General features: G+C 46.7%; 1 protein-coding gene across 4 annotated transcripts in view; it reads left to right on the top strand.

Annotated features, from left to right (window-relative positions):
- The window catches only part of CLSPN (claspin), a 413,699-nt gene that overhangs the window by 205,880 nt on the left and 190,961 nt on the right, over positions 1 to 16,858 (top strand). For all 4 annotated transcript variants that reach the window (XM_085647976.1, XM_085647975.1, XM_085647977.1 and 1 more), the window contains exon 8: positions 5,829 to 6,439. In XM_085647976.1, coding sequence (XP_085504102.1) covers positions 5,829 to 6,439 — 611 coding nt within the window. The remainder of the gene's footprint in view (positions 1 to 5,828; positions 6,440 to 16,858) is intronic.

A 16,858-nucleotide genomic window follows, 5' to 3' on the forward strand; every position in this document is an offset into this window, starting at 1 on the left:
TATGGAATGGCATGGCCGGTACACTGCATTAAGGCGTCCGCCACCTCCGACCAATATCTTGCCAATCACGGGCATCCCCAAAACATATGGAGTAAATCTGCATCTATTTGTGCGCATCAGGGTTACGCCGACTCTCTTCGCCTAAAGTATTGGTTAATTTGAGGTATGCTCTGTGCAAAATGTACAGTTGGATTTGACGCAAGCGCACGTTCCGAGGGTTTTTTGCCGGGCCTTCTAGCGCCGTGGTCTGTGAGTGGGTGACCAATGGCTGTTTCCCAGCATAGTTGGAGGGAGGTTAAGCTGACCCCCGCATGTTTTCTTAGTGATGCAGCAAACCACCTGGTGAGGTGCCCTCCCTGTCCCATGACCTAAAGATATTCTATTGTGAGATGTGTGGTGGGTTCAGCCGTTAAGTCACCCCATTTCGCTGTGAGTCCACTAGCAGGGAGGGGTGCAACAGAAACCGGCCGGGTTAGGTCTGCCTCGGCCACTAGCGCCGTGTAAGGAGTCATTGTGCCTTCATTGTATAGGTCTCCCATGTCCTGCACCCCAGCTTCATGCCAGTCGCTTAACTCTGCTGCTGTGGTGATTGTTGCGCCCTGGCTGTGCCCTCTAGTGGTAATGCAGGCACAAATGGGGCAGTTTTTTGGGTGATAGCTTTTTTGCGCTACTGTTACTAATAGAGAGTTTGGTGGCTTCATTTTAGAGCAGGGATGGAATAGCGCCGTTAACTTTGTGACGTGTAAGGGTAGATGCGTTGTCGCCGTGTCCCCGGTGTTGCGTCCTCCCAGCCACCTGGATATCCTTTGGAGCTGGGCTGCCAGGTAGTATTGCTCTAGCTGTGGGACTGCAAGGCCTTCCTGATCAGTGGGCAAGTAAGGCTTGTAAATAGCTATCCGGTGTCTAGAATTGCTCCATATAAAGAGTCCCTGATTAGTTTTTCCAGGGGAAGGAAGAATGAAGGTGGGACGTAGTGTGGAATGTTTGTGAAGTGGAATAAAAATCGGGACAGTATCACCATTTTGGTGAAGGCTACTCTCCGCGTTGTTGATAATGGGAGCATATTCCAGAATGCTGATTGTGTTTTAATTGCTGTCAGGGCCCGACTCCAGTTCCGTCTTGCAGGTCTGACGGGTTTCTATGGATCCAGAGTTCCAGATAGCGGAACGTAACTGGGCACCAGTAGACCTCTGTGCCGTTGAGTACATATCTGGGATTTTCGCATTGCTCACTAAAGGGATATAGACTACATTTGGCTGCATTAACACGCAGTCCAGATATAGTTGCAGAATCGTCTAAGAGTGTTGCCAGTTGCTGTGGGATGTGCAGGCTATCTCTTATATATATCAGTAGGTCTAAGCGTTCGCTGGAACCACCAACGAGAGAGTGCCTGACAATCCAAGAGGTGTGGGCACTCAGAACGGGCAAAGCTCCCACGTCTTCCGCCTCGATGTCCACGGCCATCCCTTACTCCCAGACAATGGGGCCGCAAGTTATCAAAGTTCCAGTCCCACTGTCCCAAAAGTAGAGGTAGTGCAAGCAGGCCACTAAGGGTCACTATCACAACAGGGAGCGGCTCCCACAATTGACTTCACGGGTGTAGTGACCGCAGGGCAGACTGGGGGCCTGGCATTGACGCAGACATACCTGTAAAGCTGGGGAGGATCTCGTCTCCACAGGGAGGCGATGATCAATCAGACCGGTCAAACACTGCTGTGGTCAACAGGCGAGAGCCGTTGGGGCTGGGCATCACCACGCGGGCAGGCCACCCTGAAGAGCAGAGGCCGCAGGAGCCCTGGCCCAAGGTGGGACGTCCTCACACCGGCACTGGGCCTCCGCCACTCAGGACACAGTCTCTGGATCCAGCGGGGGGGGGGGTGCGACCAAGCACGTGCGGGACTGAGCAGACCTCTGATGTTGGGCCCGGCACCACTCCCCAGGGATCGGTTGAACCGCATGGTCCCGCTCCACAGCACACACACGCCTCAGGACAAGCGACGGGAAGGGGGTAAGGAGCAACTCCATAAGCGGGCGGCGATCTGGGTACTCTGGCTTGGGATCTGGCTAAGGTGTGGTCGCCAGTCTCTGGTCACATCACACCCAGGCTCTGCAGTGCAGCATTGCCAATTCCACGTGGGCCACTTTGTTGGAAGGAGGGGAGAAGAAGGAGCTTATCGGGCAGATTTGGCCCCAGCTTCGCTTTGGGATCAGACAGTGTGCAGGGCAGGTCTGTGACCCTGATAGGTGCAATGGGCATCCCTTTGGCTTGTGGATGGGAATGGATGACTGAGCCATCCGGAGCACTGTTAGAGTACCACCGCCATCTTGATGCTCCAAGCCACGCCCTTAAACTGCTTTTAGTACTGGTGTCTGATGCCTAAATAACTACTTTTAGTTACCACCAGACTTCACAGCGTGACTGGAGCACATGCAGCAGTAGCAATGCAGACTTTTTTGCTATCATTGCCTTTGTGCTGCCACCACTGTGGTTTAATCTGTCCATCTAGTTTGTGGCCATTTTAAGAGTTAGTGCAAAGATTGCCTAGAAATTGAGACTCTGCCCATGTACTCATCGCTTATTCGTTTTTTGAAAATTGTCTTGGCTCATATCATTACACTGCTATATTAGTCTTAAAGGATAAATTGTGTTTTATATTGAACTTGGAAGGTTGCAGCTATTCTTTTACGGACGGTCACACCTCTTAAACATATTGCACTACCACTGAAGCCTTCCAACTTATTCCTGTCATTCTAAGCCTTTCTAAAAATGAAAGGCAGTTACTTATTACAATTTCATGGCATGTAATTGTTCTGTCCACAACACATCTTGGACAATGATTTTTCATACCCAACGATCACATTTGACGTCTGCAAATTATAAGAACACTAACTACAAATTGAAAACGAGTCTGCATCATACCGTTGGTTTCGAAGTAGAAATAATGAGGCATTTTGTTTTATCTCTCAGAGCTGAGGCTAGTGGGAGAATTTCGGTGAGTGGGGAGGCCGCAGGGACATACTATGTTGGAGCGCACAGAAGGGCAGCATCGTATAAATATATTCCTACATTGCCACAGCAATGTGCTTCAGAATAAAACAAGACCCAATATGACTGGAAACCTAAAAAGAGGTGGGTCCTTCCCCGTATATGAATGTAACTTTTTTGTTTTACATATTCTAGCTAGGATTCGGACCATCTGAGATGCAATGGGAAGGGACTCCTGGTGGAATGTTACTTGCGTAGGGAATTCATAGATTATAATCTCAAGGGAGCTTCTACTTTATATCCTTTCTGGGTCTCTTCCAGATTTCCACAAAGGGTGCATGTACTGACGCACCCCCACCTCTCTTTAAATTATACCTTGAAATACTACGGCATTAGCTCTTCTGGACACTGAAAGAGCAGTAAAAGTACAGCCTAACTCTACATTTCTTCCTTGGTGCTGGATTTCACTAACTTACTCTAAACCCATTGCAAAACAATATATTATGTCTGAGAATAGTCACTCAATGACTTGTGTGCATAAAGCTCTTCTTAACATATGCCATTGTGTTTGCTGCAGTACTACAACTTTTCTAATTACTCAGCAGTGCTTTTTGGCTTGTATATTTCGATGCTTGTGATGCAATTTAATAAACCTACAAACAAAATATCAAAGTTTAGTGTACAAAGATCTAGGTTTTATGAATGTAAAATATATTTTCCATCAGGATAAGTGTGTGTGTGTGTGTGTGTGTCTGTCTGTCTGTCTGTCTACATGTGAGTTTTTAATGTGGAGGTGCAGTTGGAAATCTTATTATTTAGGAAAACAACCTTATTTGTGGTTTAAAATAAAGATTCTGTGAGCCTGGAGACCCATTTTAGTCCCTTCTACTGTAGACGTCTCCGCTCTCCCAGGGTAATACTGTCCTGGTACAAGGCAGGCTTTGCAAGACCAAAGAAGTTACACAGTGGTAGTGTAATTTATTGAATGTATTTGCAGACTTTTGCAGAATTTTTCACAGTTGAATGAAATCAATACCACTGTTGATTTGAATTTGCCGATCCCTGTTTAAAGAATTGTCTTTTTAGTTCTAATGCAGGCAGTGAAGAAAATAGACTGCACCATCATCTATTTCATGGTTCAGTTTGCTAGCCTGGTGATATACATTGCGAAAAATGTAAACTAATTTTGTTGAGCAAAGCAGCCAACTTGTCTTTGCTTGTCTCATAAACACTTGCCTTCCCCACAATGTTTGCAATGTTAAAGTAGGATTGGCCGAAATAGTTAACTTTTAAGAAGGTTATGCTGGAATGTCATCAATGTAAGCATTGCCCTTTTTATTTCTTTATTAATCCAGCTTTTTAAGTCTGATTAACTTTCTTTTTATTTGAAAATAATTTGTAGTTTAATTTCTTGAGCTTTTTCTCTTGACTGGGCAGGGGCTGTGTTAATTCATATCTGGTGACATGCTCATGTTGCCAAATATCGTACTAGTTTAGAGTATGTATCTGTGTGGGTACTACAAATGGGCAGGTACCCTATTGTTTGAGTTCTCAAAAAATGGCTGTGGGATTTAAGAGCGGTTGCTGCTGTTTTACGAGATGCTTCACTTGTCATACATGTAATGTAGGTTCGATGCATTCCTTTTTATTATTGTAACAGAACATTAATTCTTATGAAACATGGTACTTGTTTCAACACCATGAATGAGTGAAGGCGGATTGGGTCCCTGGGATTATAAGCTTTCGTCTTTAACACTCAAATATAGGTCTGTATCATATTCATGCATTTGTTTGATAATATTTCCAATGTATGTAGTAAGAAAAGTGTCAGTACAAAATTGGAATTGCACTGAAATTTAATTACTTAACTTTAGGAGGGTCAAAGATAGCACCTCTAAGGTGCCCTCTGGGTGCATGTATTAATAAACCCATCACTGGAATCAGTGTGGGTTTCTTAATATGAGGTGTTTGATACCAAACACAATATGTTTCATAGAAGCCATTATGTAGCTGGGGAAAACATTTTGACAAGTGCCCAGTACATACCTTACGTTAGCTTCCCTGCTCACTTGCAATATCTTGTAATAGAACTAGACATCACAGGGGCATATCTGCCCATGCAGATATGTCCGCACATAAAATATAATGCACCTTGCCTTAGGGCTCAAAGTTTGCTGTAGGGGTGACTTGCTTATAATAGATGCCGTGACTGGCATGACACACATGTCATGCTTTCACTCTGTACCATGTCATGTCACACAGCCTGCAATAGCAGTCTGTGTTGAATTTGTATGTTGGTCCCTTAGGGTGGCATAAGATAATGCTGCAGCCCTGAGGGACCCTGTCTAGTACTGGGGTGCCATTTACTAGGGACTTAGAGGGGTTCTAAAGTCCTTTGCTTATTTTAACATAATTGGACAACACCTTGTTTTATAGAGGAAGCACTGGCCTGAGGTCTGGTTAAGAGGCCTCCGTGCATTGTCTGAGTCAAAAATCTAGTAGCTAAAAAGGGAACAAAGTGTGTGTGGGGTAACAGCTGCAAACCCCCAGTTCTCTACATCATGCCTCAGCTGAGTTTTCATAAAGTTTTTATTAGATTTGCTACTGACTCATTTTGTTGCAAGTCTTGGCAGGAGTGCTCCTGAACACCCTACCAGCCCATACAACCTTGTCACCTTTTTTTTAATACAATGTTCAGGACAACCTCACTTTCGTGCTCTGGTTTTTATTCTTGTATATTGCACAACTTCCTCAAACTGTTTCCACCACCATTCTCCCTTTACTATGAGTCCACTTGTAATGCTCAATTTACAACGGTGTGTTGCCCTTTTTCTCACTACAGGTCCAGCAAGTATCAAGCCATCGTTGGGGATGAAAGGGCAGATTGTCCAAATACCAGTGGCAGTGGAAACCCAACCGAAGTGACAGCTGTTGAAGCTTTGAAGGAGCCTGAAATGCAAGTGTGTGCTCCTTTGGTTCCTGCAATTATTGAGGCTCCTAGACTGGAGGATTCTCTAGCAAATAATGCTTTGGAGAAGTCTGCTGAAAACAACAATAATGAGCGCAAGTGTACTATTGCGGAGGAAGCTATTTCTTGTGGCTCCCAAGACACATTGCCTGCTGAAGTGGCAAAAGAGAACCAGAGTCATGATGTTGGCAGTATGGAGTGGGGGGAAAAATTGGAGCTTGAAGCCACGCTTGAACCTGTACTGCTTGAGCCGGTGGCAATTGTCCCTGCAGAGAAAAGGGAAGAGACTGTTAACCTAGAGTCAAAAGCTTGCACTGAGGGGTCTATGCAGAAGACTGCATTATTTACATCTGATCAATGTGAAAAGGCCCGCAAGACCAAGCTGGACAGACTTCGAGAACTGGGAGTGGACTTGTCCATTAAGCCTCGCCTCTGCCATGATGACTGTGGTTTCATTGATCTGGACGAGCCTCAACCAAATACAGGTACTAACCCAATACTATTATTTGCATCCTAATGATTGTATGCGTTTTTATGAAGTACCTCTTGTGGGATGAAGGCGTTTCATTGGGTTCTTTATGACCTTTGATGAAAATAGTGCATCAAATGATTTGTTTAAAAAAAAAAAAAAAGTTTTGTTATTTGCATAAAACATAGCTGATTACAAACACATGTAGTTATCGGTTCATACATTGTACAAGGTAGTGCTTTAGAGTGAACAGAATATACGTACTTTCGCTTCTCCAACTTTCCCAATGTACCCGTCTTCCCAGTTAATAAAAATTCTCCCATAGGGCACGTCATCAGTGTTAGTTAGTCGGGTCAGATTCTTCAGGTGGAGGGGTGCATATGTTCCCTCGAAATGCGTTCCATTTCCCCCACACTCTCGTCCATTTTCGGGGACACCCTCTGGATAAATACCGCCTTTCCTGCTACCATGTGACTGTCTAGATCACGACACCACTGCTGGTGAGAAGGGACCGTCTGCGCTCCCCAATGTTGAGCAATGTTTCGCTTAGCCAGTGGGATACCTAGGGTCGCTCAGTCCTGTGCTGCATGGTTAAGGTCTGTTGACTCCCACACATTGAGAAGGCACCTCCTAGGTTCAGGGGGGGATGCTGGAGCCACATACCGAGTAATTGTAGCCATGACAGCTCCCCAATATTGTATGATTTTGGGACAGTCCCACAACGTGTGGTAAAAGGTGCCCTCCAACCCACAGCCCCGCAGACAAAGTGGTGCATCAGTCCTCATTATTTTGTAAAGTGTTGTTCTAGTGTAATACATTCTGTGCAGTATTTTGAGTTGCACAAGCTGTAGTCTGGAGGTGATTGCCACTTTGCCCAACACTGCCAGACACAACTTTCGAGAAGGCATGGAAGCCGTCACCAAATGGATAAAAAGCTGCTGCCTACAACTAAACACCAACAGAACAAATACTCATGGGCCCAAACCTAGACGCCTGGAGCAACACCTGTTGGCCCCCCGCTCTAGGAAACCCGCCAACCCCCACGGACCACGCACACAACCTGGGAATCATCCTAGACTCCGAGCTCAAAATGGACCGCTAGATCAACTACGTCTCGTCTTCCTGCTACCACACCCTGCGCCTCCTTCGTAAGACCTTCAAATAGATCCCCCTAGAACACCGAAAGACCGTCACTCTCGCCCTGGTCACCAGCAGACTCGACTACGGCAACGCACTCTATGCCGGAATAAACAAAAACCTCAAGCTACAGAACATCCAGAACGCCGCTGCAAGACTAGTCCTCAACCTGTCAAGACACTGCCACTTCTCCCAGCACCTGTGCAGACTCCACTGGCTCCCCGTCGAGGCGAGAATCACCTTCAAGATATTCACCCACGCACACAAGGCCCTCCACGGCACCGGACCAGCATACCTGAACACCCGACTCTAATTCCACGCACCCCAAAGGACCCTACAATCAGCCCAGCTCTCCTACGCCGTGGTCCCCCGCACCAGAAAGACCAGATCGAGAGGCCGCTCCTTCTCCTTCCTCGCGGCCAAAGCATGGAACGCCCTACTGCTCCACCTCAGACCGACATCGCTCTCCATCTTCGCAAGAAACCTCAAAACCTGGCTCTTCGACAGACCCCCCCCCCCCCCCCCCCCTCCTTGAAGAAAAAACCCCAACCTCTCCCCTAAATCACAACAGCTGGTGTTGTAGGGTTAGTTAACACCTGCAACATGGTGGCATCCTCGCAATAAGTGTTAAACATGCCTTTTTTGTCTCATTTTTCAGTCTGGGTGGAGACAGTTTTTTATCATGTTATTCCCACCTTCCCCGCATTGGTTTTGTTAGTGACTTGAGTATGGTGGAAAAAACGAATGACAAGTGGCCTCGCATATTTCTGTTGTCATACTATATTCTGTGTGTGCTCTAGGCAGTGTACTTTCACCCTACCTTGGTTAGAACCACACAAAGCTGTGGAATGTTAACAGCCCAGTGTGTGTTTTAAACAAGGCAGTCCTATTGTTGATGTCCATGTTATATTAGATGCTGGCACTAGCCCTCGTCTAAAGAATATTTTATTTGGTGTGTTTTGGTATGTCTAGACCACATCCTACGCTGATCAGTTTTATTTGGCATCAGTTATATGTGAGGTTCGAAAAGTCAGCCCAGGGCTAAAGGTATTGGTATTTTGTATATGTTGAGCATCTGTTTATGTGACCGTAACAGTCGCTGGAGGTATTTCACAGTTTATAGTTAATCTTTTTTAGGTCCAGTCTAGGAAGAGCATGTTCTTTCTTTCCACCCACCCTCTCTTCCCTGTTTCTCCTCCCTCTAACCCCTCCTGTCCCTGTTTCTTCTCCCCCTTGTCTGTTTCTCCCTCTTGTCTGTTTCTCCCTCCCTGCCCCTGTTCGACCACTCCCACCCAATTGCAAAAGGCTTAAGCTTGCCTGTGAGTGGGACCTATTGGCTTTGCCAATGCTTGTCCCCCCCACTCCTCCCCTCGAGAGGCATGTTTGACTACCTCCTGCTTCCACCATAACCTTATTCTCTCTTTCTTACAAACTATCCATGGACTGGACCGATCATCTTGCCAATCAAAACACTCCACTTCATGAAAATCAAAGCACACTAAGGTTCAACCAAAACTAGAACAAAGGGCATTTCATAGAAAATCTCAAACTCCGCTCTCTCTACCTGACAATTTCCACTTCTTACCCTGACATTTGATGGCAATACCCTTCTCAATAACTTAACACTGGAAAACAGTAGATGCCCCACTGATCAGACAATACTCCCAAAAATATACATGCCCAATACTACACTGAAAACATGCACTTAATTTGCAAAGAGGAAAAAAATGGAAGAAAAGCAGATGCCAGGAGGCTTCTTACTATTATAATCCATCTGCAAAGCACCCATGGATGTCGTCTGAGAGTAGTCTGGGTCGCAGCTGTGATCTCTAGCTTGCTCTCTGCTACTCCTAGCACTACCTTTACGACCCCTGGACTCAGAGAGGGCAAAATCTTTGCCTATTCTGAGGCCAGAGTTCGCAAAGGAAGTGCCAGGAGTAGCAGTTAGCAAGCTGGAGGTCACAGCTGCGACCTCGGACTACTCCCAAATGATGCCCATGGTGCAGTCTATGCTTCACTTCATCCAAGGCGGAATACTACACTAACATAACACTTTAAGATGATCAAGCACTGTATCGACCACAGCTCCCACCAATCCTGCACTTAGTGCACTAACGCCCAACGTAAGGTAAAGATTCATAAAATAAAAAATAATTGTTGGCAGCACAAAAAGTGCTTCCCTCCATCCACCAATTCCACTTCACCACATTCAGCAACAGTAATCCTTTACATCTCTCCAATGTCTGTAACTCACTCGAAGAGGTCTCTCTGAAAACCTGTCTTTGTAGTACTTCTCATCCTTGCTCGACATCAATGCCTCAAGGCATCTTCCCATAAGCCCTAAGGACTAGCCAGATCCTCCCACTCTTAAAGAAACCTATCTTGGACCTTGATGATCTCACAACTACCAGGCCATCACACTTCTCTGTTTCATTTTGAACAGTAATTGAAAAAGCAACTTGCACCCTGTAAAAGTTTGGATTATTAATGTAGGGAGGCGACTACCCATGTCATGGAATAATCACATTTATCAGGGTGAACCCTCAATCAACCTGAGCTCAACCCCCTGGTAGCCATGGCACAGAGCAGACTGGCTTAACTTAGGACAGTGTGTGAAATATTAAATAAATGTAATAAACACAATGATAAAAATCTAATATGAGGAACCAGAAATATGAGTTTTAAAAGCATTAAGTTGGAATAGGACCAAGAAGCATAAAGTACCAATGATGGTCGATGGTCTTCATACACTAAGACCTAGACGCAATTTGATGCTGACTGTGATGGAGCACGGGTCAGATACACCAACCAGGTTCGTCCTGGTCAAAAAGTTTACCTCTGACTTTAGTCCATTAAGTCCCAATTCTCCACATAAGAACACTTCTAAAGCCCCCAAACCCTCAGGAGAGACAGTTAGTGACTCACTGATTGTGATGCAGAGCCCAACAGCAGGGTTCAGTTGCCACTGTTTCTTCCATGAAAAGACCTCTTCCAGCTTGTAGTAGGTCTGTAGCTTTAACAATATGTCGGCCCTGTGACCCCTTGAGTCCACTTCTTTGTCCTGAGTATGAAATGGAGCAGGTCCAGTCCTTTATGGTCCCTTTCGGGTCACAGACAACAATGCAGTGCACTTCTTTTCTTCCTTAGGTTCAGGAGTGCCCTGCAATGGGTACCTGGGGAATAAACATTCATGCCTAGCATGAGCTAGGGGGCGGAAATGCCTCTTGGGCTCACCCTAACCAATGGGGTGAAACGTCCTGGTGCCACCCCTTCACTCCTTTGGCATTTTCAGGATGGCAAAAGTCTCTGGCCACACTAAACGTGGGCATGGAGGGCTGGGGGGGGTGTGTGGGGTGAGTGTACTATGGTAATCCTATTGCACCTCTGTTAGACCTGTCAGCCCTTTGGGTGGTCCCTCCTCATCATTATTTATTTTATCCCACTTTTGCCTCAAACCCTGTTAGTATTTTTCCTTTTTGGGAACCACCAGACTTTTTAGTGTTGATGCAGGGTCAGGGAGCCATTTTCCCTACCCCTGGAACTTCTGTCTGAGGGCCTGAAACACAAAATGGTGGCCACCCATTGTCACCTGAGACATAGCTGGAACCTACTAGTACCTTCCAGAACATTCTAGAACCCTGTGACAGTGTGAGGCAGGTTTAGAATGTTGGGAAGCCAGCTCAGAGTTGGCAGTTGGGGTAGGCAGTTGGCACCTGACTGGAGAGGAGAGAGGACAGAGAAACACAAGGAGGAAGGAGTAAGGCAGCAGGGGTGGAAACTTGTGCCTGGAGTGGGGTCCAGAAACCCACCCTTGATACTAGTTCCTACTGACCAAGCCCAGCCTAAAGCCCTGTGTGGGATAAAGACCAGAAAAACATCTTAAGGACCTTAACAGCCGGAACAGGCCTTAAAGGAGAAGAATAGCAAGTTCCTGACCTGTTTGGTGGAATCCTCCTGGAGACCCGACGTCGAGAAGCCTGGAGACCTGGAGCCCGAGGTGGAGAAGCGGCGCTGACAGAAGGCAGACGTCTTACCCGGAGCCGCTAGAGGTCGAGTGAGGGCGCCGACGGAGGTCGTGGAGAGACACCGGAGGTCGAGTAGAAGTCACCTGAGGTCGAGGTGAGGCGTCGACGGGGGAGTATAGTCCGCCCTCCGGAGTCGCCGGAAGCTGAAGTAAAGCGCGCAGGAGGTCGGGAGTGGAGGTCGCACTCTGGAGTCGCCGGAACCCGAAGTGGAGCCGACGGAGGTCGGGAGTGGAGGTCGCACTCCGGAGTCGCCCGGAAGCGGGGGAACCGTGACCCTGTGACGCCGGAACACGACATCGAGCCGAGGCCGCCCAGCGACATCAATCCGGAGCCGCCTCACGGCATCGACCCGGCGTCAGGTAAAGCAGATCGACGCAACATCGAACCGAGGCCGGCCAGCGACATCGAATCTGAACCGCCCGACGGCATCGACACTGCGTCAAGTGGAACAGATCGACGCGACATCGAACCGGAGCCGCCCAGCGACGTCGACCTGGCGCCGAGCGGAGCCGATCTTCGTGAAAAGGGCAGTAAGTGGTAGAAAGGGCATCTGAGGCCCTGTGGAGCCCTAAAAGACCATTCTTGGGGCTAGAGGGGTGTTAGGATCAACCTGAGAGTGCTAGGGGGTGAACTGAGACTGGTGCAGGGACCTGTGTGAGGGACTGTGTAGTTGGAAGAATCAGAACCTTAGGTTTCCCTCATTCTACCTCAGCTTAGGCCCCAGCCTTGATCACTCTAGGTGGGACATCCCCAGGCCATCCCAGTGACCATAAGCTGTACTTGGGCATGGTAAAATCAATCTACCTCATAAATGTGATCTGATTTGCAATTGTTTGATGGCTTATATTATTTATTGAAGGTGGTTTATTTATTGTCTGACCGTATTTATTCCTGCCTTGTATTTATTGTCTGACAGTATTTATTTGCCCTATGTATTTAACGCACCTCTATTTATTCCTTGTGTATTTATGACCTAATCCTATTTATTGCACCTGCAAAGTGTTATTATTTAATTGACCTGCTATTTCTGAAGAAAATCCTTTTGTATTGTATTTGTGTCAAAACCCTGCAACTAAGAGAAAAATTAAGATAAACACAAAGAGATTCTTTCATAAATTTTTACGGTGTAGTCGTTTTTGGAACGGATGAACGCATGGTTATTGTGAGGGTGTGACGTACGCTTAACACGGTGCCTGACCCCCGACCGCTCGAGCCAAGCTACCCCTTGTGTTGGGAAAAACCGGGTGACTGCTAACCCGGTTGCCCGGGGTTTTCTAACAACCTCCATCCCCCCTCCCCCCAATCTAACATGGAAAGACATTTTGGGGCGGCCACTGTACCCACAACAAACCTAGAGCCCGATGTTTGGCAGAATGAAAGCAGGGATTTCCAGCAAGTAAGTAGTACATGTTGATTTTCTTTATTTAAAAGTGTAACAATATGACATAAATACAACAAAAAATATTCAGCATGGCTAAAGCTTCATTTTTAAAGAGAGGCATAATTAAACCTTTCCTCCTTAAAATCAATCCATTCCAACATAGTCTTAAAACACTGTGCAAGGTGGTCCAATAGCTGCTCTTTTGTAAGTGCATAAAGTGTGTAGTGCCGTAAGTAAAGTGCAGTGTGCCACATAAAAAACAGGGGTTTAATGCTATGCTTAAAAACAGAAAGGATCAAAATTGCCTGAATTGAGACCCACTTGTCACCCACCAGTTGTCACAAAGATGAACATTGAGTCGGGGTCTAATGCTGTATTTAAACATAAGGACTTGATTTGTAATTCAATGAAGGCAGGCCATTACTGGTCATGACTTTATAAGCGTCCTTCAAGAATTTTTCAAATCTTGATGTTAACTGAACATTAGTCCCACTTAAACATATTTCTATCGCTATCTGGCCCTGATTCTTAAGTGATGGAATACTAGTTTAAGCCTAAATTGACTTAAAGCCTTCGATTTGTTACAAAGATCAACAACATGCAGCGGCGATACAGGTTTATAATTTCACAATCTACAGTTGAGGGGCTCTAACTCTCTTAATCACCCTTATGTGTATGCCTTCAAAGGTATTCCACATCTTAGCCCGATTAGGTGTTTTTTTCTGTTCAGAACTCATATGGCTTGATAGATGTGTAGCCCTCCCATTGGACTGACGAAGGGTGACACTAATCTGTGTGGTTAATTACTGATAGCTCCTGTCGATCATACTCAGCAGATTTGAATCTTCTGTTTTGTAAATTGTAGGAAAGTGCCCCTTTTTAAAATGGTCACCCCCACTTTGTGCCTGGTATCTCATGCAATTCTGACAGAAGTGCACTGGGTTCCTGCTATCCAGGTCCCCAGTGTCAGATCTCCTTCCCTAAAACTGTGCAGTTGTTCCCCCAATTGGCAATAACATTAGCATCCCTTGTAAGTCGCTAGAAAATGGCACCCCCCGGTACCAAGGCAAGGAGGCTAAAGAGGGCTGCAGCATATATTGTGCCACCCTAAGTGACCCCGCCAACACCAACATGCAAATTGCCATTGCAGACTGCATGCCATTGTGCAGAGAAAAGTGAAGACCCGACATGGCACACCTTCTGTGTGCCATGCATGTAGACACTGCATGGAGTAAAGGTAAGTCACCCCTACAGCAGGCCTTTAGAGCAATAAAGGCAGGGTGCACTATACCTCATGTGTGGACATATCTGCATGCGCAGATATGCCCCTGTGATGTCTAAGTCGATTTTTAGATATGACCAGGGAAGCCATTTTGAGTACGTGCTGGGCACTGGTGTTTACGAGTTCCCCAGCTTCATGATGGCTTCACTGAAACTAGAGATGTTTGGTATCAAACATCTCTTATTAATACGCCCACACTGATTCAAGTGATGGATTTATTAATACATGCACCCAGAGGGCACCTTAGAGCTGACCCCCTGGAAACCTACCGACTACCTGCGTGTACTGACTGGCTGGCATGGACTGGTTTCTGACCCCCCTGCAAGTAAATGTAAATCCAGTATTTGTAAAGCGCGAACTGCTACCAGAAGGTATCCCGGCGCTGGGGGCCGTCGGGAAGATTAAGCAAGCTATTGCCCAGAGTCGCATGGTGCTGGGCTGACTTGCAGCCGGTGCCAGGGATCGAACCGTGACCCCCATATTCCAGCGTCAGTCGCCCTGGCCGCAGAGCCTGCACTCTGAAGGCAGAAATAGTGGCCGTTCAGACGGACGTGTTGTCACCTACTCCAAGCAGGATCGCTAAGTAATCAGCATATCAAGACTGAAGGCTTCAGAAGCCTCTGCAGCCTTTGATATGCGACCCAAGGCCTCCCCAGGCAGAGGAAATTCTATTGCCTGCCCGGGCCCATTTGGCACCAGGAATGGTGGGACAATTAGCTAGTCAGGAGGATTGTTCCCTTTCAGGCTAGTACCACCATCTTATGTTTGTCAAAATTAAGCTCTCTGGTTCAGGGTAATGCCCACTTCTCACAGGAAGTGGTCATATAGAGTGTGTAGAACCCTAAAGGAAAGTAGCCCATTGGCTACTACCTGTCCCTCCCATTAACACCCCTAAATTGAGTATTTAGGTGGCACCCCTGACACCAGGAACTTAGATTTGATGGATCAAGAAGAGAGAACAAAGGAGAGCTACAAGAAAAGCGAGAGCAGAAGACTGCTATAGACTTTTGGCACCATAAACTGCTTACCTGCACCAGGTATCGACAATCAAGACCAGTGTCTCGTCCTGCAGCTGACCAGCTTCCAAGAACCCCGGGAGACTGCCAGCCCTTCGCAAGTTTTCAGGTAATCTCCCTTAAAGAAGAGGAGCAACTCCCACAGCCACTGAAAACCAAAGTTCAGTTCACTGACCTGCTGCTCACCGGTCAGCCTGATATTCAGCCCCCCAGGGAGAGATACCTGTGCTCCTGAAGGTCGGATCTGTCCTCCGACCAAGTGAAAGGACACCAGGACCAATCGGAGCTGAACAGGACCAATACTTGGGGTACCAGACCCCTTGCAGCAGACAGACCATGAGAATTCACTCGGGACTGAGAGACCGAGCAGCCGTTGAGGGACGTCCGAACCGCAGGGGTCCACTTCCATAGTGGTCTTGCTGTCCTGATATTTGCACACTCAACCAGCGCGACTGACAATTGCACTGCCCTAGGACGCGCAGAGCCCGGACAACTTTTTCACTCTGCACTGAGTCCCAGCCCGGGTACAGACGAACTGAATGTGCTTCCTTATTCCCAGGACCCTTGTGATCCAAACTCCTCTGTTTGGAGCTCACAGACTTGTCCCCAAGTTGCCCTCTGTAGCAGGGTTCTAGGTGGCCCCCATTCTTCTTACCGGCATAGTGCGAACAGCTACCAACCCGATCAGCATCTCTGCAACCTGAAGCCCCAAGGCAGTTAACAAGAAACTGCTGGTGGTACTTTGGACCTTGGCACCCTACAACCCTATGTCCCGAAGGAGACCCCCAGAAACAGACTATAAATACCTGTATGCTATCTATGCCTTTTTCCTCCCTAGGAAAGCATTATGCGTAAAGGCGAGTTAAAGTGACTGCTTTAGTTACCTGCAAAATTCAATACTTAAAAGTGCTTACTCGAAAACTAAGTTCTTGGCGTAAAAATTTATACAAAAATATGACTTATTTTTCTAAATTGGTCTCGGATTTATTCCAGAGTGTCTCAAATGTATTACCTCTGTGAGTAAAACAAATGCTTAGCACTACCCTCTGTTACGCCTAAGTGCTAACCCACACTACCAGAAAAGAGAGCATTTGGGATGTCGTTTGTGCCTCTGTAAACCAGTTGGGATTTGCCTGGACTCCACACAGTGTATTTAATTTTGGTCCACTATATAAATAGCCAGCTTCCTACAGTAATAATTTTGGCATGCAGTTTTGGAGAGAGTTTAGGTCAAGGACGTCCTAGATGCCCACATCGTTAATTGAATCTTTCACATATGATCCCCATGCGAGTTTGATGTCCGCATGCTTGACCATATTAACTCCGTCAGTGTGCCAGTTGGGCAGCCTTGAGTTTAACATAGTAACTTAAACTTGCTTTCCCCATGGTCACGGCCTACTTAAGTTGAATTCAAGACATGTGAGATGACGGTGGCATCAGGCATCTCGAATAATCGTATGTAATAACGGCACTGGGTCTTGTCTAGCCAGATTCCTAGACGATCCTTCAATATTACCGAGCCATACGACAGTGTTGGAATAAATTTGCCGTCAATGATGCAACAAATTGGTTGGGACCCCTTATTAGATTTAGC

The sequence above is a fragment of the Triturus cristatus genome, chromosome 3_2, assembly GCF_964204655.1.
Source record: "Triturus cristatus chromosome 3_2, aTriCri1.1, whole genome shotgun sequence".
NCBI classification, from domain to species: Eukaryota; Metazoa; Chordata; class Amphibia; order Caudata; family Salamandridae; genus Triturus; species Triturus cristatus.